This window comes from Micrasema longulum, unplaced genomic scaffold, assembly GCF_059751315.1.
Source record: "Micrasema longulum isolate JH-2025_06_02 unplaced genomic scaffold, ASM5975131v1 h1tg000131l, whole genome shotgun sequence".
NCBI lineage: Eukaryota > Metazoa > Arthropoda > Insecta > Trichoptera > Brachycentridae > Micrasema > Micrasema longulum.
The window spans coordinates 80059-105064 of NW_028277337.1; the positions used below are offsets into that span (position 1 = coordinate 80059).

At 30.7% G+C, this 25006-nt stretch overlaps 1 protein-coding gene across 1 annotated transcript in view; it reads left to right on the forward strand.

Annotated features, from left to right (window-relative positions):
* The first annotated feature begins 1156 nt into the window (after nucleotides 1-1156).
* LOC148284321 (alkaline phosphatase-like) overlaps nucleotides 1157-25006 on the forward strand; it is an 89072-nt gene continuing 65222 nt past the window's right edge. Inside the window, exons 1-3 of the mRNA XM_088241540.1 lie at nucleotides 1157-1256; nucleotides 7896-7977; nucleotides 18494-18641. Coding sequence (XP_088097666.1) covers nucleotides 1157-1256; nucleotides 7896-7977; nucleotides 18494-18641 — 330 coding nt within the window. The remainder of the gene's footprint in view (nucleotides 1257-7895; nucleotides 7978-18493; nucleotides 18642-25006) is intronic.

The following is a 25006-nucleotide window of genomic DNA, read 5'->3' on the forward strand; positions in this document are numbered from 1 at the left end:
ACAATCAAGAAGATACTTTTGACATCGACATTTTACTAGACTCTGCAACATTGTTTAAAAATAATATTCTTTAAAAAAATGTAAATCTGAAACCGTAATTCACCTCACTTATATCTTTTTTTATTTTCAATTCAATTTAATTCAATTCAATTTAATTTAATGCATTTATTTAAATATAACATGTACATTACAAACATATATTCAATACGTACATATTTATAAAAGAAAAAAATACATGCAGGAGTTTCATGTCAATGTATAAGGAGAATCCTGCTCTGGAAAACCCCTTCGCATACATGGAACAGATCAACATCCAGAGCAACGTTGTTCAGCATATCGGTAGCCCTTCCAACAGGCATAACCATAGGCAGGTTAATCCCGTTTATCGGAGTATGAAACAATCTTTGCTGACGCTGTCTTAGGTAATTATCAGGAACATACAAACCAATGCTCATCATAATCTCAGAATTATCGATCACACCGCGCAACAATTGATAAAAATGTGTAGTCAAATACACATTCCTTCTTGTCTCCAAACTGTTGTAGCCCAGTATACCCTGGAGAACATTGGTCGGATAGAGCCAAGGATAATACCCACACTCTCTCATGTAGAGATATCTCAGAAACTTCTTTTGGATTTTCTCTATCATGAGAGAGTACTTCAGTTCATGTGGCCCTCAAATCATCGAGCAACCTCGAGTCTACTTCGCACCAAGGAGTTGTTAAGAGTTCTCAGTACGCGGGTACTACGGGCTTATGATATTCTCACTCAAACACACACATATACACACCCTCCCACCAACCCTCTCTCACTCTCTCACACACACACACACACACACACTTTGTTTTGACATACCTAGTAAAAAATGAAGGCTCTAATTAAAATACAACTAAAATATTATTTTATACCAAAGCATTATTCTCCCTTCTTGTTGTTTTGATATATTTATTATGTTGTATTCTGTTGCCTTCATAAAATATATAAAATAAAAAATAAAAAATAAAAAATTAGAGGCAGTGAAATGTGAAGCGATTTGAAAATGATACAAACAAGGAAAAAGTGTTTGTCATTTGCAGTGAAGAGATTCGATCTCTTGTGTTTGTGATTAGTTTGCGTTAAAGTTGTTGGAGCTTGCTGGTCCATGATACTTCCAGGATGACATCTCGGAGAGGAAGGGGAACCCTGTTTCTCCTCGTCATCAGCTCGACTCTTATGGAAACTTCTCCGGCCGAAACTGGAACGCCAACAGTTCAAGGTGATTGAAAATTATTTTTACCATATTTATCAGTAGAGCTCAAAAACACCCATTTTTAGAATTTCGAAATTAAACAGGGCTTGAAATTTGCAGATTGGCATGCTTTTTTTTAATGACAAATTATAAAACATTAAAAATACTGCGTTGCATCAAATTTTTAAAGTTTTATTTTGAATCTTGAAATAACATAAAAACGTATTTTTATTAGTCTTATATTTCTATATATATATTGCTTTTGCGTTTATTTTGTAGAATTCTGAATTTACATTTTTTATATAAAATCGAACACTGATTGATGTCTGCTGAACACTTTATTTTATTCTTACAATATAAAAACAAACATTTCTGTAAAAGTTGTTTCGCCTTGTTTGGGAATTTTTAAACGAATGTGAAGACTCAATAGATGTCATATAAAGCTATATAATTCTAGGTACTTAAGTAAATCAATTAATCGGAAGAGTGTATTAAGCTATCAAGGACAAAAACTATTTCAAGAAAGGAGTTAAGGACTGGATTTTCCTTAGTGGGAGGGATTTGAGTAGGAAACTCCTTGATGATTTTTCGAATGTTTGAGTTTACTGTTTACCATATTGATGTACCATATATAAATTATGTTTCTAAAAAATTAAACTTTATAATTCTGATCCTATATTTGTGGTGATATACTCATGTGTGTGTGTCAACTAATTGCTCGTCCCATCTCAACACAGGACTTTAAGTCCCATGAAGTTGGGACTTATGTCTCAAATAATGTACAGTAAACTTATGTATGTAAATAAATAAATTAAATAAAAATCTATGGCATGTAGAGTAATCCTGATTGTAGCAAAAAAAGGGTCAGGTTAAGTGTATAATAGGTAATGGAAGATTTAGGTACTTATTTTTGTATTTTGGAAAAAAAAAATATAAAGTATTCTTTTTAGCTGTTACAAACAGTAATTTTTTTTTTTTTTTTGAAATTCATTGTTAACAAAAGATTTGCGTATTTTTTTAGAATTTATTTAAAAATAAAAGTTAACAGATGGAAGAGTTCAGAAAATGTGGATGCTTAAACATAGGCAGAATGGAGAATGTTACGCAGTGTATGAAGTGGTCACTTGGACCAGCCAATGACAAGTCATAAACCCTGTAAATGCCTAGACTAACATTTTCCCTTTTCTTTTTCCTCAGTATTGGAAAAAAAAAAATGAGCGTCTAAGTATTTAATTTGAAGTGCTTGATGATAGAAAAAAAATAACCACTAAAATATTATCTTGTATGAAATCTCAAGTGCTTCTTTTACTTGTCGAGTTGGATTACATTGTTTGTGAGTTGTGTCAAGGTGTCTGTAAAAAAAACAATGTAATTCAACCCATATAATATCCATATAAGCAATATGCGCTAGACGGTTCCCAACACACCACTCTATAACGCATCATAATTGTTTCATGTCCGCTCGCTAGTTGGAGCTTATTTTATGGTGTCCACGAAGATCCTCCAGGCATCTCTGTCGGCTGCTAGCTCCTGTGCATCCTCCCTCCTCAGATTCACGTCTCGTAGTTCTGACATTTTATTTATTTGACACTTTATATACATATACAATATATATACATATAAGGGCGGGCATATTGCCTTGAGGCAATTTCTTCCTACCTACCCAAACCGTTCAGTTTGAGAAAATTATAAACACATGGACAAATTGAATCTTACAACTTTATACAAAAATTAAAAGCAAAGATTAACAAAAATAAATGTATTAAAAAAAATTAAAAATATCACTATCCTATGAAGAGCGGAGAGGGGATGGGAAGGAAAGAAGAAGGATAAAGGAACAATTTAAATATTTGACATCGGTTTAGTCGGTCATGTCGGCCTCGTGGTGTAATGGTCAGCGCGTTTGCCTACCATGCGGAGGTCTTGGGTTCGATTCCCGACATGGATAATATGAAATACTTATTTAAAAGAGTGTTTTCACACCAGGATATTTCATAATCCCTGAACTGGTACCTTAAGCGTAAGAATGATCATCTTGCCTCCATGAAAAAAAAAATTACGATACGCTGCGATTGGTGTACCAATGCAGTGCCCTATACACCATTAGGTTCGAAAAGGGGATGATGATAAACAGTTCTGACATGAACTGCCGACGAACAGTCAGCAGTGGACGTCCAGGACGTTGAGAATCTGATGCTTTGTTAAGTGGGCAAGCGAGGTTAAGGGCTCTCAGGAAGCATCCTCAGTACATGACCAGGCAAATCCACTTGATTACCGCTGTCACTGGAGCTTGCTGCGTCCGTTCTTTTATTTCTTTATTCTACACAAAGTCAAACCACCGCACACCCAATATTCTTCTGATGCACCTATTCTCGAAACTCATTATTTTGCTTTTTTGGACTTTTTAATTGACCTAGCTTCCATAAGAAACAATTAATCAAAAAAGCAAAACGATAGAGTCACTGTTCTTATACCATAATCCATGGAGGAAATATGGGAATACGTTTGTATGAAGAAAATCAGACCCGAAACGTTGGCAGAGAGCGCTAACGACACGGGGCATTACAACCCAGGAAACCCCATGAACAAGGCAAGCATTACTTATGTAGGTTCGTGTTTAATAGTTTGAATTTCTAACATTCACGTGCCCAAATATTCGTATCAGTAAATTCAATTGGCCGATATCAAATACCAGTAAATATAAGGTATAACCACGGTATAACGTGTAAAGCCTATTACAATTTGAATGCTATTGTTCTTGCTCCTTCCACTGAAAGTTATATGAACATATTTACAATAGGGTATTTTCATAAGTCAGAAATTACGTTAAACAAATATGTACATAAAGTATTTTGAGAGGATTTTTACGATTCTAATAATATAACTATCAATGTATTTACAAAAAAGTTTTGGGTTTAAAATGGAACATAAAAAACGGCTAGCAGTTTGCGTCACGTAATTTTGACGTCACACGTCATGCTCGCCGACTGCGCTTCTTATAAACCATTGCCTAGAAGTATGGCGCTAAACAGTCATACTGACCGTTTTTTAATGCTTTTAAACATCGCTTTTTGTATGAGTGAAACCGATAACAAGTTTTACGGTCTTTAAAACGGTTTTGGATACGTGGAGTGTTTTTTATTTTGTTTAATTCAGAACAACAGTAATACAAAAAAACATACCCAACATTATTAAAAAAACATAAAATAAAGCCAAATCAGTTTAACACATAAATACAATTATAAAAATCCAGTTCAGTTAGATATTAATTCATAGAAGTGCATGTGTGCGAGTTTTTTGTGTGAGGATGCGTGTGTAAGTGAGTGGAGTGTGGTTTTGGCAGGTATGTGAATACGTGTGTTAGTGTATATGGGTGTGAGGGTAGGTTTATGGACAGGGAGAGTTTTGCGTTTGATATGAGTGAATAGAAACATCTCAAATTTATAATGTAAAAATATATATTTTTATAAAGAAACATATTTTTTTTCATTTAATTGTTTTTCAATTCTTGTTTTAAAAGTGAGTTTACTGCAGTTAAATATGTCCATGTTATTAAAAAATACATTATAATTACGCGCCAAGCGAATCAGAGGAGAGTTATGTGCATAGTTGGTGCGAACTGTAGATACATGGAAAAGAGATTGATTGATTTACAATGTACTTTCACTTGCCGTTTGGTCCGTAGGGCGCGAAACGTGTCGTTTTCGGCTAATTAAACATCGAACCCGAGACCTCTTGTATGGTAGGCAGATGCGCTGACCACTACACCACGAAGCCGACAAAAATAATACAAGCGGACATTTACGATTGCCAACGAATTTTTAATTAAACATCTTTTTTAGAACTACTTTTAAAAGTTTTATTCCTTTTATAATGAAATTAAGATTCCCTCATCTTTCAGATAAGCAAAACTCTTTAAAGATTTAAAATACTAATTTTCAGAAAACCTAAATGAATGTTGACAAGTAATATTGAAACTAAGCTTTAGTAAAAAAAATTATAAGTTTGCCTCTTTATTCTTAGGAAAGTCCTTGTCTGTTAAAAAAATCTAATATAATGACACGAAAGGCAGAGAAATTAAGCTTTTTGCGACGAAAACAACTTTTTTTTTAAATAACGTCATCCTAATTTGCAAAACTTGTACGTCTTCAGACTATCTAAATGATGTTTTGTAGATTTCTGTTAGGACTAGTATATCCGCACAGTATTTCATTATTTAAAATAAATATGTATAGTTAAAAAATTTGCTCCTAAAGTGAAAACTGTTTTAACTTTCCCCTAAAAAAGCATATTTTGTGTTTATGAGTTGTACAAGTTAGGCCAACGATGTAAAAGATAAGCTTAAATCTTCGTTATCAAGAAGGTACTGGATTTTTATGAAATTTGTTAATGTTGCATTGGTTAAATTGCTTACGTATAATGTAGAAGGTTTATTTTTATTCCACCAATATTAATAATATTTTCCAATGTTTGTCGACATGTACCATGTACTGTACAATAGGGTGGGAAGATATATTTTTTCCGAATTTTGAAATGAAAGGGGGCTAAAAAGTTGCCCTTGAGTTTACTCTGAATGAAAAAATATTAAAAAAATATTCCATACAACTTTTGTCCCTCAACCAGAGCTTGAAGTTTTAAAAAAAGTCGGTTTTTTGCGGTAAACCGGCTGTTATTTCGTATTTATGTAAAAAAAAAACAGTCTAATTAAATGTTATAATGTGCATTAAACCTTATTAAATAAACATATAACAGCGTGAGTTACACTTAATTTTGTAATAAAAAAGTAGCACCAAGACTACAAATTAATGAGGCATTGTTTTCGTCAATATTAGCCGGGCGCTCAACGGAATTAGTTCCGCGGAGTGTAAACTTTTTGCATTTCTGTAGTTTTAAAATGTGTTCAAATTTGTAATGTGATTAAGTTATATCATTACTAACACGACAGAAGAACTACTATGGCGATAGAACAATGGGTAGTGTAAGTACCAAAACTGTATAATTAAATACCAGCTGAAAATCATAAGGAAAAAAACCTAATTTTATTAAAAAAAATAGTCAAAAAATTATTAAACAGCAAGTGAAACTTAAGTGTGTATATAAATATATTTTATTCTTCATTTATTATTAAACTATGTACTAACTTATAAATTTAAAAAAAAATGTAATGTAACCCGCAGACAAGCTTCGGCTTTGCGAGAACAAAAATACAATCTTGTATGTAACTGATTTGTTATAATGAATAAAAATTTAAAAAAAATAAAAAATAATAATTATTATGAACAAAATGTTAAGACAGTGATAAACTTCAAACCTCGGTTGAGGGCTAAAAGTAGTATGGAATATTTTATTAAATAATTATTACGTTATTAACTCTTAAAAGACTGTGGTAAATAATCCCTTTGCGCGCGGTGATGTAACATCGTGTTACCACTAGTAAAAGACGGAATATTCTAAAGTATGAATATTAAAAAAAAAAAGAAAAACATAGAGACATACTGTTTAATAATTCCTTTTAGACAATGTATGCGAATAAACATATAATTTTGCTCTGTTATAGCAAATTAAATTTGAAATCACAAATACGCCACTCATGCTACGCGCGTGCGTCCCCCATCATTGCCATTAACCGACTGAAGACTAAATCTGTTTTAGACGGCACCCGCCGCAGAACAGCGTCTCTGTCTTCCTTGTTATGACTTTCATATTCGTGCTCTCTCTTGTATAAGGTATATGTATAGATGTTATGTTGAATTAGCGGACATTCGTTCTTCGCGTAGCAAGGATAAATATTTTTTGTATTACACCAAGCATAGATATACAAATTTTACTTTACAAATCGGATGTGAAAATGTCCATTTGATTACAAAAAATACGAATTCATAATTTAAAAAAAAAAGAGAGATATATCAAGTCTTGTGTCGTATGTCGACTAGAGTGACATCACAGCCACACAAGAGTTAACAAACATTTCAAGTTATATTAGAATTATTATTTAAAGTTTATTTTACTTATTATAAATAGTTTTTAAAGTCATCATATCGTCCATGTTCTTTTGTCTATTCATTTCTAGAGTAGAGTTTTGAAGGCGTTGTTATTTTTTCTATTAAACTATGTTAGGGTGCCAGATAATTATAGAGTCCGTCCGTATATTTTGATGTCTATTTTTTGTGTCAATCATTCCTTTTGCGTCATCATGTTTGTAATATTTGAAGATAAAAAAAACATTTAAATTGTACAAAATTAGGCAGTGCTAGTAACACTCAAAACAAATACAAAAATAGTGCATAAAGAAATTGTTTTTTTACAGCAAAGTAAAAAATAAAACATGATTTCGCAATATTCATTGGGACTAAAAAATAATAACCTAACATTCCCATGCAATATAAAGGTTAAAAATGTATTTCAAATACGTTGAAAAACAGTTCAAAAAAATCATCGTATAAGGGTTGTAACCCTTAATTCAATTGGTTGTAATGTACAATAAATGAATGAAATGGAAAGCCTTCACACAATTTCAAACTCATCTGAAAAAAAATGTGTTTAATATTTTTTTATAGAACATGTAATGTTGTCAAAAGCTTTTATTAGTTCTTTAGATGTCACGAACAAACTAAATGGAGCGTAAATAAATAAAACAAAAATATTTACTATCCGATTTCATTTCAGATCAAGAATACTGGTACGCTGAGGCACAAAAGGACATTACTCGGCGATTACAAGATTTTGGAGATCAAAAACCAATGGCCAAGTAAGTTCAATAAAATTATTTTGTTTCAATTGAAATTAACCAAACACTTGCTTATTTTCCTGATCTAAGAATCCAACCAAGGCCGCGATTACCTTCACCTCACCGCAATCACGAAAATACACTACCGACCCTTTAAGTTCTGAGATAAGTACATCGATATGTACCGAGGGCCCAAGTACCCTGCAGTAGACGTATCTATGCATAAAAAAGGTTCAAAATTTGATCCATCTAGGAATTTTTGTTTTAATTATAAAAAAATATAAAAAAATCGATATTTTTGCAAACAAAGATATTTATGAAAAAAAATACCGTAAATTACAGCTAAAAAAAATGTTTTTTGCAATGTGCGGATCTAAAAAAAGGCCACAAGACATTTAAAGCTGATTCGGGTAAGTAGAGGGGGGGGGGGCTTTTAATGGGGTATTACTGAACTAGTGGGAATCACTGGTTCGTGGATTTGCGTTATCTTTACATTCTTTGCCACTAAACCCCTTGTACAAATAACTGCAATTACATACCTACCTTGTACTGGGGTTTTTGGTACCTTATTGCCCGGACTTTTCTCGTGGAAGACAGGATCAGATCTTGTGTTCAGGAAGGCGCTTGTCGTGGTTTCTAGATTATTAATATTCGAAAACACGACACGGTGAATTATTGATCGCTAAAAAAATTATTCGCGATCGCGCTGGGAATATAAAAACAAATGTGCACTCGGTGACAGTTTTTTTGTTATTTTCGCCGAAATATGTTACCCACAGTAAGAATTACAACATTCTTACCAGGGTCCAGTTATGAGCAAATAAATCTAAGGCCGCAATTCAGTAAATGTGCTATATACAAACACATATAGCACATACGGCGTAACCAACTCATTTTTAATGGGCTTAGATACACATATAATTAAACTATAACGTAGAATATATATGTTTGACGTAAAATTGGATAAAAATAACTTAATTAATAAAAAAATAAGAATTGCTTTTGGCCAATAAAAATTTAACGTGGCTGTATGAAGAACCTCACGTTTTGGCCAGACAGTATAATTTGATAATATATTCACGAGATAGTGTAAAATATAATGCTGGCGGGTGTATGTTAAGTTTAAACATTGAAAATATCTGTGAAGATATGAAACGAATTTGTTTCTACAGGATGTTTAAGTAATCAGTTAAACTACCTTTACCCCGTGGACTATAAATTCACAGCAATCCCCTAACATGGAGGATTTTTTTCGTTTCATCACGAGTATGCTAGTGGCCTTATGCCTTAACGAATTCGTTTCAAATATCGTAAATTTATTTGGATCGTATGAGATGGAACGAGAGCGAAACATGGTTTTGATAGCGTTAGAATTAGATGGATATATGAAGAACGAACGAACTTACGAAACGAAATTGTGACAGAATAAGCCTGCTGACCTTTTTGTATGCATATTTTAGTGCAAAAATTAATGATTAAAATATCTCATAAATTTAAAAAGGAGACAAGGTAACAAACCTTAGTATAAGTCCTAATTAAATGAGTTTGTTTTAAAGAAACTGTGTTTAGTGGGGTGAATAAAATTGAAAACATAATTAATATTGTTTAGAGCGAATTTGACGATTCTTATAAAATAATAATTAATAGATTGGGTGTTGACAGAAGTAATTTTAATGCGAAGCTTTGAAATAAAATTGTTTTTTAAAATATACTGATCCACATTAGAAAAATTATCATTTTAGACCTCTTTAGAAGTAATGTTTGTTTTCGTACTGCCTCTAATTTATAAATAAATAAATTCATAATATTGATGTTTTTTGTTGATATTTCTTGATAAAACTCCATAGTTAATGATTTTTATGTGGCTTGTGGGACTTTAGTTTTAATAAAAATATGAAAATTGAAATGTTCAAACTGTAAAAATGTTTGATAATAGTATAAAAAAAAATTCAAAAAAATTATAAAATAATATAAACAAATTACAACAGGGATGGAGAATACCTCAAATAAGGGAATATGGAAGTCAAGGCATTTACAGGGCTTATGACCTGTCATTGGATGGTTTAAGTGGCCACTTTACACACTGAGTAACGTTCACCATTTTGCCTATGTTTGAACATCCATATTTCTTCAATTCTTCCATTTGTTGATTTAAGTGAAGTTAAAGAGCTGAAACCTTTATTGTTGTGAAGAGATTCATCTGACTGAATTATTTCATATACTAGGCAAAACAATAAAATAATAGTTTATCGGGACAAGTATGTTTGAATATTTTAAGTTATTTTTTATGATGGAATATTATAATATAATAATAACATGTGTATTTTGATAAAATTATAATTAAAGCTATCAATAAAACTTCTTGGTTTAGTTTTACTTTTATATTATTTTGACCAACGAGCGCTTTTGCCTAAATAGGCATCTTCAAGACTGGTAAATTGTTTACAATGTTTACAGCTTTTTTACTATTTCTAACATATTTTGGAGATAAGGAGATCAAATAATTATTTTAACAGGGGACAGAAAAAATAAATATTTACAACTAATTTGCTAAACCGTTCACTTTTGAGAGTTATTGGACCGAAATTAATGGGATTAAGCATTCATTATTTAAAAGGTGGCAAAATAACACATGGCAGAATAAAACAGAGTGGGAAATACACATTTGAATAGGTTAAGTTAGCACAATACCTTGATTTTATGATAGAGAAGTTTACATACCTATAGATAAATGACGAAATATTTTAAAATACATACTCAGATAATACATTTGTTTATTCATTTTGATAATTAATTTTATTATTTTAATAGTAGATAAATAAATAAAACGCAGCGTAGTCATATATTAAATTAATGGTGCAAGTTAAGGAGAGTTGGATAATTTTAATTACAAATATTTATATTTTCTGTCCCCTGTTAAAATATTTATTTCATCTCCTTATTTCCAAAATATATTAAAAATAGTATAAAAGCTGTAAACGATGTAAAAATTAACCTGTCTTGAAGATGCCTACTTAAACAAAAACGCTCGTTGGTCAAAATAACAAAAAAGGTAAACTAAACCAAGAAGTTTTATTGATAAATTTATTTGTAATTTTATAGAAATCATATAAACAAATAATGTTTTTCATTTAGGAAATTAGGAGTTAATGTTATTAATTATTTAAAAGAAGACAAAAATTGTGATTTAAACATAGCAATATCTCAATTTCATAACATTGACCAAATTTTTGGAGATCCTCATTACCTTTTCTCTGTTTTTACTGTGTTTTTTGCTATACATATTTATCCATTTTTACTTTATCGTTTATTATATTTCTTACAATAAATTTAGTTTTTACTACGTATCTTACAGGGTTTTTACTACGTTTTTAACTAGGTTTTTTGACATGTCTTTTACTCTGTATTTTGTTTTGACTACGACTGGGTTTTTAAACATGTTTTTTACCATGGATTTTGTTTGTAGTACGCATTTTACCGAGTTTTTTAAAATGTTTTTTTACTATGTTTTTCACTATATTTTCAGTGTCTATACTTTTACTTATTTTTCGATATACTTATTGATAACTGTTTTTTATACTTGACTGGCTTAGAACGTTGTAAATAACCTTAGTTAGAAAGTCAAAGCAACGTTGTATAATGTATACAATTTTATGTTTATAATATGATAATAAATAAATAAAAGTTAACAAACAAATAAACTTATAAATTTACTCGCTTACCATGTCTCCTCTAAAACAACTAGATTTTCTATATTCATAACAAAAAAACGGATTATCAGAACGGATCATCTACCCTCGCTTACGTGTAACATTTAACAAGAATTTTAATAGGATAAATATATTTAAAACTCCGTGTAATAGTTATAGTTGAGAACTAACAAGCTTGATTTGAAATAACAGGGAAAATACGTTTCGCCTTTTTTAAAATTTATCAGTTATTACTCATCAGATAAAATGCAATTTTACACCCTTACTTTCCTTTATTTATCTTCTACCACTCCTCATCGGGCTCCTTAATTTTCCTTTACAAAATTTCCTTCTTCTTTTCTTTTATTTCAATTGATATGTATAACGTTTTTTTAATTACTTATAATACTGTTTTTTATCTAATTAAAACGGTCGCTTTATTTTATGATAATCAAGTGAATATCTTTTTCTGAACCGCAGGCCGTATTCTTTTTTTTTTTTTTAATGGTCTCTATGAATAAACAGTTAACTTATACATCTATTTGTATTCTAAATAATTAAATAATATAAAATATTTGGAGTAATCGTAGTTCGCCTCTCACAAACATATATTACAACAGAAATGAAGAACATTTTAGAGAAGGGAATAAAGAAGTCGATTCATATTTAAATTTATTTCAATAGAGAGGGAAAAAGTTTTCGAGAAGAAATTTGGAAGCCTAGGCATTTACAGGGCTTATGACCGGTCATTGGCTGGTTTAAGAAATCCAGCCAGTCTGCAAGCATTTGGACATAATCAAACATTGTTGAAGTCGATTCATTCATTCAATCATTCATTCAGCTCTTGTATAATGCCAGGACTCGTATATGGGTACGAATCTTAGCAACTTAACAAAGCTCAAAACTTCTAAGTTTTGAGAGGATGTGCTTAAAGAGAATGTTAAACGTAAGGTAGTTCGATTTATTGGCTTACTTTAAAGTCTGAGAACGGACGCAGCAACCTCCTAAAACAAGCGTCTTGTGGGTCAAGCGGCGTACCTGCCTTAGACACGTGTTTCGGATGCTTTAGAAAAGCCTCAACGAGTTTTTTTTCTTCCAGAACAAAATCAAAAACAAATAAACATTCTATATTATAACTGTTTAAATTATTAACTTTGTGATCAAAAATTCTACTGAATGTTATTAAATATACGGTTATTGTTTTGAATGTGTACAATATTATTTATGTACTCTTTTATTTGAATCTTAATTAACCCTAATATATGAGCAACCGATGACAAACCATTATTTAATATTATATAAGTAAGTAAAAACATAATATCCACCAACAAGTTGAAAGTGGCTTGGTGGGATTTTAGTTTTAGTAAAAATATGAAAATTTAAATGTTAAAACTGTAGAAATGTATAATAATATTATTAAAATAAACAAAAAAAAAAAAAAAAATATAGTTTATCGGGACAAAATGTTTGAATATTTTAAGTTATTTTTTATTATGGAATATTGTAATATAATAGTAACATGTGATTATCGAAAAATATTTAAGAGTACATGAAAATAACATTTTTATATGTCTAAACTTATATTATGTATTTATTTAATACGTAATATATTTTCTTTACTAACTTTGTATACTAAGTGTCGCAATTAAAAAATATTTCTTAAATTTTTTTGATAGTGATAATTATTAATGTAGTTTATATAAGATGGTGTTTTATGTTTCTAATACAATAATGTATGCTTTTATTTCGGATGTATTAATTTGTATGATATTATGTAATGTCAAAAAAATGTTTTTTCTTATGTACGGTCCCAAATGAGTTTCTTTAATAACTCCTGGGAGTATATTATGTACTTTTTGTATTATATGCTTTTATTAATAATAAATAAAAAATAAAAAAAATTTAGAAGAAACGAGATCTGAATGCAAAGACAAACCGATGCGGCGTTCTATCCTCTCTGTCTACCCCTACGGGGAAACGGCGTGGTTTGTCGTTGTTATTGGAGTAATCATTACTAGTTCACGATTATATTAATCAATTTGTGCAAAACACGAGCAGCCTACTTATTTGGGTTAATTTACTATTCAATAATCTATGTAAGCTCGTCGTCTGCAAATTACATATTCGTATTAGCAATTAATATTATTCCACATTAAATAATAAAAACAGTGCGGGCTGTATTTGTATAAACTGAGGTTCAAAATGCGATGCCTGAAATTATATGTATACAGGGTGTCCCATAATCCAAGGTATTCCTTTTGAGTGGTGTTAGGCCAGCTCATGACTCACCAAAAAATGCGAATATGATCTCAGTAAAAGTGTCTTAGTTTTCGAAATATCTCCACTTTTACGAATTTCCCGAACATCTACGCCTTAAATTAGTTTCTCAAGTGCCATTTCATCAAATTTACATATTTTAGAATTCTAATTTATGTTTTACAACAATGTTTGAGTATGTCCAAATGCTTGCAGACTGGCTGGGTTTCCTCCTTAAGGAGTTATTCACATTTAAATTTATTTCAAAAGAGAGGGAAAACATTTTTGAGAAGGGAATATGGAAGTCTGGGCATTTAGGCAAACAAACATTGTTGAATTACTACCTGGTAAAAGAAGAAGTATAAAAATTGGAGAGTTGCTTTCAGGCGTTGCCTGGTAGGTTAATTGGTTCAGTCGGATGAATTTCACCCACATGATAAAGGTTTCGGCTCTTTTACTTTACTAAAGTCAAAAGATGGAAGAATTGAGGAAATGTGGATACATAATAATATTATATTACTAGCCTGCCTGTTATTACATTGAAATAAGACTTTTTATTAATAAGTAGGTACCTAGGTAATTGTTTGTGATTAAATTCCAAAACTAAAAAAAAATTATATTCAAATATTAAATTTAAGTAGGTATATGGTTGAATTCCAAAAAATGTATAGTTTTTTTTTTCAAATACGGCATTTTTTTTGCAAACGTCAAACTCCGGTCTTCTCACTAACAGAGGGGTGTTCTTATGTAGGAAAACGATTTTTTTAAATGTTTTGAATGGAATATTATATTAGTATCACCAAAAATCCAGTATAAAGAAATAAATAGGTAAAAATTATAAGGAATTCAAGGAAAAGATCCACAAAGAACGAATTCTGTTTTTAAACATTCAAAAACCTTTTTTTTTTATACACATACAAACTACATCCTTCCTTTATTGTTTAGATGCATTCTCCTCGAATGCAACCCCGGTAGATCAATGAATAAAACATTAATGCTCCTTACATATTTTTCACATATTAGGTTGAAGGTTTTAATATCTACGAACACGCACAGCGCAAAGATCTATATTTCTCTGAAAATTGCACGTAAATCGGTTAAGCCGTTTAGAAGGAGTTCAGAGACATCACACGTACAGAGGAATTATATATATATATATATAAAGATATTCCAGCGCCCTCCAACATGCCCGTCAGAATAGTTTTTCCAATACACGGAGGTGCTTGATATGAAAAAACTGTACCTTAAAGAAGCACTAACACACTTCTGGTCGAACAATAAGTAGAGGTCTCAGCAAAATGTCCGAACGATAATACTTCAATACTTTGGAAGAGCGTATTAAGCTATCAAGGACAAAAACTATTTTTAAGAAATGAGTTGAGGACTGAATTTTCCTAAGTGGAAGGGATTTGAGTAGGAAACTCCTTGATGGTTTTCCGAATGTTTGAGTTTACTGCTGATGTGCCATATACATGTTTTTAAAAAATATTTTTTATGTTTCTGATTCTATATTTGTGGTGATATACTCATATGTCTGTGTCAACTAATTGCTCGTCCCAATTTAACACAGAGTCCCATGGAGTTAGGACTTATGTCTCAAATAATGTACAATAAACTTATGTATGTAAATAAATAAATAAAGAAAGGTCGAACAGTGAATGTTACACAGTGTGTTATGTGGCCACTAAAATCAGCCAACAACAGGTCACAATCCCTGTAATTGCCTTGACTTCCATATTCCTTCATTAAAAATATTTTCCCTCTGCTGCAATAAATTTATGAAAAACTTGTTTTTAGTTTTACGTTGTAAAAAGGCTTACTGAAATAGATATTTTTTGGTGTAATTAAAATTTTTCGTTAGTCGGCGGACAGGCTTAATTAATTTTTCTTGTTAAGTAAAAATGTAATAACGTTTCCACGTTATGTAAAATGAGATAACATCATACCGTTGCTGTATGCATAATGTTGTGTTAATGCTTACCTACTTGTGTATATTCCCTCATATTTTATCATATTCATACTGAAACATTAATTAATGTTTGACCGCTTTATTATTATAAACGTACAACATTGGTGGAATTGCAAACGTTAAAAAATCATCACTCCAGATTGTATGAAAGTTTGTTATCTTTATTATGATCTAGAATAATTGAGCTCCTACTTCAGTTGGAGATGTCAGAAGAAAACAACGTTTATGTCCGATGTGTTATTAAAATAAAGAATTTGGTTTTAAAGCGTGAGAGTAATGGCTATAACAGAATAAAGAAGTCCAGTGGTACGGGAAATAAGATAGAAAAAATGTTTTCTTACACGCGGTAAAAGTTAAAGCATTTAATTGAAAAGCAAAGTTTCTCTACAATGAATGAATAGAATAAATAAAAAAAACTGTTTTAAATGCCGTTACAAGTTTTTTTTAAATCAACCAATGATAGAATATTGTGCAAGGTTTCCGGTTTTCGAAAAGATAGCCCACTTATCAGGAACTCACTGAAGAGAATTAGTGATATCACGCGAGGAGAAATTGAAAAATTACAAAAATATTTATATTTAGTATTTTTAAAAATATCCTCCTGTACTTCTTAATTACCTCACCCACAACGTTAAAAGTAAAACCCCGTACAGTTGTAAAAACAAATTATTTGTACCCGCCAAACGTCCAAAACGTTAAACGCCAAAAAACCATGGCTACCCGGGAAACCGAGAATCTGCTGCCGGTTGCCACAACAAAACAATGTCATAATTAATTGGTTATTATGACCACGTGTTCACATGAACCTATGACATTTCAAAGTAGTTTTCCCTAGGTTCAATTATTTTAAGTCGAAAAAGCATATTTACTTAAATTATCTCTAATACTAAATATTAAGATACGAAGAGCATTATATAAACTCAATAAAAAATGTGTATTTGTCCCGTTATTTGAAGATAATTAATTTTCATTGATTTCACCGTGTGCAATTTTCATGTAAATTTGTATGGAGTGAATTGAGTGAATTTACTGTCGAAAACAAAGTTAGCATTTGAAAATTGAGTTAGAGAAACGGATGGACGTCGCGTTGCTTGAGGTATTCTTAATACGAAAAACGTATTTATCCCGTGCTGAATAAAAAACTCCAGCCCTATGTGAAATTGGATTAAAAAAACGTTTTCTTGCGTGCGGTAAAAATTAGAGTATTAAATTGTACGGCAAAGTTTCTTGCAATTGTACAAAAAAAAATCATAAAATATTTTAATAAAAACGCACTACTTTGAATGACGTCACTGGTTCATATGAACCCACCAATAATATAAGAGCTGTAAAGGATGTTCGGTTTGTTTACCGTAAGCGAATTAATCGGGAGAACTGACAAAGAAGAACCTATGTCGTCACACGCGGGGTTAATTCAGAAATACCAAACTTAAAACAATCATTGCGCTTATAATACGATATATAAAAATAAAAAAATATTTTTTTGGCTAGGTTTATTAGTCTACTAAAATTAAAAAATAAATTAAGAAAAACAATAAACTTCCTTATTAGGCCATAAAGTATATAACTATATAAAATAACAATATCTGTATTACGTTATATCAGTGCTTTAAATTTTCTCAATTTCTACTTTTAGCTGATGATGCAAAAATCTTTGCCAATGTCAACGATATATCGCACTGTGTAAATATCTAAAAAGATCTTGATCTTCTAATTGATTACTGCAGTAAAAATCAATTGTACATTAACACCTCAAAATGTTATTCAATGACATTTACTAAAAGTAAAAACAAATGTACGCACAATTATACGATCAAAGATAATTCTATATTACGGTGTACCGAGATTAGAGACTAAGGAGTTATTTTTGATAATAGATTGCTGTTTGGGTCTCACATAAATTCTATTGTTGAAAAAGCTAACCAAATACTGGGCTTCATTATAAGAATTTCCAAACCCTTTAAAAAACCAAGCACATTAAAAACTTTATACAACACTTTTGTATGCAGTAACTTGGAGTTTGCCCACAATACATAACAAACATAAAAAGGATTGAAAATGTTTAACGAATTTTTTTTAAATACTTAGATCATAACAACAATAAAACGCTTTGTACTAATAGCCAACCTGCTAAACAAAACGGATTTTTTACCCTTGAAAATAGACGCACTAAATCTGAATTATGCTATTTATATAATTTTTAAATAATGAAGTAGACTCTTTTAACCTACTCTTCAAAATTAATCTCAATGTCCCTTTTGCGTGACAAGAAATAACACTCCCCTTAATTTATTTAAAAATAAATTAAAACTGATTCTTTCTGGCTGCGATACGATCCCACTTGCTATTTAATGATGCTCACACTTATACACTTACTCTCTTAAAAAATACACATAAACACACCCTTTTGTTGTACCACAATTTAATATGAATGATTTGTATTTAGAAACTTCGCTGGTCGATCCTTTAATCTTTTCCTTTATCTTTTTCATGTTATAATATCATTGTCGACTGTTTGTTTCTGTAAAATAAATAAATAATGGACGTAATTATACATATAATTGTCCATTATGTACCTATTATATATTTCTATAATTCTAATTATAACTTCGTTTTGACCTAGGAGCGTGGTTATGTTCATTGGAGATGGGATGAGCCTCGCCACAGTTACAGCCGCCAGGGAATTAAAGGAGCAAAGAAGAAAACAGAGCGGAGAGGATGCCCCCAGGGGTCTAATTTGGGACCATTTCCCCGCTGTTGCCCTTGCTCAGGTACCAATAACTAATAAAATACTCATAATATTATTTTGGGAAAAAGCAGTTTATATTATGAGTACTTTTTATTTATTTATTTATTTTAATTTCACATAAAAATGAACACCTCACTGGGCATAACCCGTGTCGAGGCATTCATTCGCATAATTTTCATATTACGTTCTAGCTCATTATAAATAAATATAATAAAATAGATTACACTGTATTGATATACACATAAAACATAAAAAGCAGATATGCAAAAATGATTCCGAGTTCGAATAGACTACTATTTGGTGGAGTGACCATCTCAATGCAGGTTTCAGGACCCAAATCCAGAAACCATTTTTCAACAAAAAAAATGAATTTCTGTTTAATTGTATTAAATTTTAAATCAAGAGGTAGTACTAACATATTACAACAGAGATAAAGAACATTTCAGAAAAGGTAATAGAGAAGTCTAGGCATCTACAGGGCTTACGACCTGTCATTGGCTGGTTTCAGTGGCCGCTTTACACACTATGTAACATTCACCATTCTGCCCATATTTAAACAGCTATATTCCTTCAATTCTTTCATTTGTTGATGTTCTTCGAGAAATGTTCTTCATCTCTGTTGTATTATGTTAGTGTTATCAGCTCCCCAGGGAGTTGAATCCAGTCCTTGTCTACAAAAATTCGGACAGACTCAAAATATAGTCAAAAGGTAGTGTTGTAAATTTTAGGAACATGGTTCATGTTACTCTTCTGACCAAACGATGTTGTCGTCTTAGGTGGCACAAATAGTTGTCTCTTTTTTTATCTTGTTTTATGGATTGTATTATATTTACTGCCACCATTTTTATGTGTGTGAACGAGAAGTGCCTAAGCGTACAGTTGCCTGACGTCCAGAACACCTACTCGTTCAAACACCTCCGTTGTGGGTGTTCTGATAGGGATCCCGAGCAGAGCCTTGAGTACATACTTTTGTGCTATTTCCAAGGTATGCATAGTACTTTTGCTGGCTCCACCCCATGCAATTATTCCATAATCTTTAATGGTTTGGCACATAGTGTAGTAAACTTGATTTAAAGTTTTTTTGACAATAATGTTTCTTACGGTATTAAATACATAAACAAGTTTTATGGGAATTGTCCAGTCCAAGGTACAATCGATTTCGATTCCTAGATATCTTATATTTTTTACTCTTAATTTTTATCTTTTCTTATATCTATTTCTTTTTTAAAGTATTTACTTAATTAATTTTCAATACATTGCATTTTTGTGGAAGTATTTTTTTTTCATTACCTTTAAAACTCATCAATTGTCTTGGCTTAATTACGAGTATCATTTGCAGAACTAGAAACTGCTAAACTTCACTTCATTTTTTTGTAAATAATACTACGCATTTTATAGCGCTTTAGATAGTTATTTGATATGCAATAATCTATTAAGTACAAATTTTTATTTGGTCAAACCTATATTTTACATTTATTTTAAAAAATTTATTTGTATTTATTTGATATGCAATAATCTATTAAGTACAAATTTTTATTTGGTCAAACCTATATTTTACATTTATTTTAAAAAATTTATTTATTCGTTTTTTTCTAAACGTATTTATGAATTACGATTTTAAAATCGTGTGAGGCTAGGCGTTATGAATTTTCATTTCATTTTTTAATCAGTTTAAAACTTTTGAAATAGTGATGGAATAATTTACATTTACATATATGTTTACATACACTTCCACTTATTTCTTCGATCAATTAGCGCTTTCACCCTCTAATGTTCATTTTAAGATAGTGTATGTGTACCAAGTATTTTTTTTGTAACTTAAATGTAAATATAAGTTATTACATCATTACAATGGAATTCCATAAAGAATTGTTAATAAATAATTAAAATCAAACTTTTGAAATAATTGTAAAATAAAAGTTGGTTGATTAGTTTCCAAAAGTCACGTTCCATCATATTATTATATATATGTGTTTTATATAATTTGTATTGAGTATCTATCATGGTACGTTTATTTAATTGCAAATGTAGTTTAATCACTAGGGAGAAATATTTGATAAAATAATTAAAATTTAAGACTATTTTGATGTATATAAAAACCCAAACGATTTATAATTTCATTCTATGGTTTAATTTGCAAAATAAACTTTCTCAAAAACAGCAGTTTCGTAAGTTGGCAATAAATTTCATCTCACGAGTGATGCATTTAGACGTAAATAATGCCATATATAGAAATAGATGGACGCGTGAACGATATAAAATATAGTTGTCTGTCCTTTTTTTTCTATTCCTAACTTCTTCTGCTTTCCAGTTATTGACAGGTGGAACTGAACAGAGACAAGGCGTAACGTGATCAATAAAGAGTTTTAAAAACAATTATTTTTTTAAAAAACAATAGTTTTAAAAGTATTTTTATGGCTCCTATTTTTTAAAATTTATTTATAGTGATAGACAGTGGCTTTGAAGAAAGACAATCTGATAATTTGTCAAATTGTGTATTTGTGTGGGAGTAAGTGTTCAGGTATGTGTAAGTGTGAGCATCATCAAATAGCAAGTGGGATCGTATCGCAGCCAGAAAGAATGAGTCCTAATTTATTATAAAATAAATAAAGGACCGTGTTAAATATATCAAAAGATGAACAAAAAGCTTGTAGTTAAAGCAAGAACGATAGAGGAAAGAGTGTTGGGCATAGTTAGTGCTACAGACTAGCAGATAAAATAAATACTTATTTCTTGTCACGCGAAAGGGGGCATTTAGATTAATTTTGGAGAGTAGGTTAAAAGAGTCTACTTTGTTATTTAATAATTTATGTAAATAGCATAATTCAGATACAGTGCGTCTATTTTCAAGGGTAAAAAATCCAGTTTGTTTAGCAGATTGGCTGTAAGTATAAAGCGTTTTATTGTTTTTATAATCTAGGTAGTTTTCGTTAAACATTTTCAATATTTTCTATGTTTGTTATGTATTGTGGGCTCCACACAAAGGATGCTAACTCCAAATTACTGCGTACAAAGGTGTTGTATAGAGTTTCGACGCTCGAAAACGCTCGAAAAATGAAAAAAATCATACGATTTTGCCATTTTAAAAAGGGTTTTTTTTAATCGGGCAATAATAAAAAAAAAATTAGTTCGATAAAACCAATATATTTTAAAGGTATTTTTATAAAAAAAATATCCTTTAAAGTTTTACATAATTAAAATACAATTACTTTTCGACTGGCAGATTACGTCATTTTAAATTTAAACTAAACTTTGGTTTTTCGATTCTTATTTAAAAACTAAGTATTGAACTAAATTTTTTTCAAATAATTTAAAGATAATAGATTAAAAATAAAATGGCGAAAGCAAAACCTTAATTTTTTGTTCTTCAAAAGAAATACAAGCATTTTAAATAGCATATATTTTTTAATTAAGTAAGTAATTAAGTAAAATTGTGCCTTCGGTAATATTTGAAATAAGATTCAGTTATTGAAATATTTTAGTTGAAATCTTTTTTTATAGAATTGTATTTTCTTTTTATTTGAGGAAGTTATTCTGGTTGTAATTTTCAATTTCTTACAACATCTTCTTTGGGTTTTTATTACCCTTTAACCATTCATTTTAAAAGGGCGAAACCGTATGATTTCCTCATTTTTTTGCGTTTTACCCAACTACAGCCTTAAAGAGTCATTGACATTCTTTTGGTTATGTGGTTACAAAAAAAATTCCAGCAGAATGCTCGTACGAGGTTTTCTTATAATTTAAATTATTTAATACCAAAAACACGTATGACTTTCACTCAGAGAAATTTCGCTTTTGTGGCCTCAAGAATGTTTAGTGTTATGGATGAACATGTTAAGTTGACTGACATACAACGAGCATATAGATTATACAGTAAATAAATCACTGAAATTACTTGGCTTCATTAACAGAATATCCTCTGATTTTACTCATGTCCGTACAATCAAAACTCTTTATTGCTCAACTGTTCGCCCTCTTCTAGAATATGCCTCCGTGGTCTGGTATCCATTCTATGTCCATCGCATAAATCACATTGAATCAGTCCAACATCGCTTGCTTCGAAAAATAGCATGGATGCTTGGACTAGAGAGAGATAATTATTCTTATGCTGAAATAGAGTCAATGTTAAATATTTCTAGTCTACAAAAACGTAGAACTAATATTGACTCCATATATATGTTCGGCATACTAAATGGTATATTCGATGTTCCATCATTACTGGGACAAATAAAATTCAATATTCCGACTTGTAGGTTGAGAAACAATGAAGTACTGTTCATCGATCAGCATATAACAAACTATGGCCCTAATTCTCCAATGACCCGTCTTTGTCGATTGCTAATTCAAGACAAGATCTGGACTTTTTTGGTTTAAGTTTACAACGATTTAAACGAGCACTAAATAAATAGCCCAGATCTTGTCTCGATGTCCCTTATGTTTGTCAATGCTTCTTTTCTTTTTTTTATGTTTTAAACTTTTCTTTTATTGTTATATTTAAACCCTATAAATTGTATACGTGGACAATGTCCGTTAAAAAATAAATAAATAAGTTCTTCAAAACAAAATCATTTTCAGGAGAAGTGTATAATTTTGGATTTTGTGTAAAGGAAGAAACTTTTGGCAAGCAAATGTTTATCGCAGGAGGCTGAACTAGCAGTTCACAACGGAGTCCTAGTGCCAACTCTAATGTATGGGAGTGAAGTATGGAATTGAGAAAATGATGATGAAAGTAGGTTAAATGCTGTGAATGTGTGGTAAAACGATCTATGATAGGTGCACAAATGTCGAGATCTGCAAAGTGTGAAAGGCTGAGACGTGCATTATCAACAGATTCAAGAAAGGGGTGCTGCGTTGGTTTGGACATGTAGACCGAATGGACAGCGAAAAAACGACTAAAAGGATCTACGATACGAATGTTGATGGATGCAGAAAACGAGGAAGAGATGGCACGATCAAGTCCATCAAAAACTTGAAGATGGACATGTCAAAAGTAGGAATAATCGGCGTACGTGCATGAGAAGATGTATAAATGTAGAGGAAGCAAGGTCAGTGTGCCAAGATGGAGTGATATGGCGTTCTATCATCTGCCTATCCTTACGGGGAAACGGCGTGAAGGTTTGTTTGGAAGAGGTCATGCAGAGGACTGCTGCGAGACATTGCATAGATTTATATATAGTACTATTGAGCGGGTTGTCGAGATGTTTATTCAATTTTTTATTCGTAGTATCCATGTTTACTTTCTATATTGTTGAATCTCAACTCAACACAGGGCTCTTGACCTCATAGAGTTAGGAAGAAGTTTTTTTTGTTGTTGTAATATGTATCTTTATATTTTATCTTATTTTTTTAACGTAAACGGCTAATCTGCCTTTTACAAACATTTATAATACTAACATATTTGGCTTAATATATATATATATTTTTTTTAAATATAAATTTTCTTATACCTTGATTTATAAAAAAAAAAAACCTAAAATTGTACAGCATATTCAGTAGAAAGCATAAATAATTCATGAATAAATGTAAAAAACAAATTTAAATAATAAAACATTCTACAGTAATACAACAAGACAACCATAAGCACTGTTTCATACAACTGGGGAAAGTGAACAAAAAACTGTAAATATATATATCATGAAATGCATGAATAAATAAATATAATTACCATTCACCATTTTTCAAGTTCAAAAGGTTTTAAATAAATAAATAACATAATTTATAAAATAAAAAAATAAAACAATGAAAATGATTTGCTACTCTGTAAACCAGAGACAAAAACAACATATGACGTCACAGATTGTTCGCTTTTTGTTGAGAATGAAACTATAAAAATTTCTCATTATAATTTTCAAATATCATTCGTTATTCTATCTTATGAACGGCAAAATTGCTTACGAATATTAGCGACATTTAAGAACGTATTCTGAAAATTCAGAATCGCTTTTCCGATGACGCAATGAAAAGGCATTTTGTTTGGTACACTTACGAACAAATTAGATAATTATAAAAGGTTGGATAATTTCAAGCTGAAGTATTAATTTAACATTTTAAAGGAAAACCAAACTTAGCATTAATTATGACAAAAAGTTTGGTTGTCACGTGTAAAAGAAAAATCAGAACCAATAAAATAAACTTGAAAATAATTTGAAACTCGACGTATTTCAAGAAATAAGGAGAATTGGAACTTTTTTAGTACTCTATGCTACATTAAGGGCTGAATGGCAATTGTATTTATATTGTATTCATTTATATGCATTCAACTGTAAAAAGGCTGGCTGGGGATTGGATATTTACTCAGTAAAAAGCAAATGCCACCTGTTCTTCTCTAAGGATGCCAGTGATACCTCATTAGGGGCCAAAACAGCAAATTACCAAATTTGAGAGAAG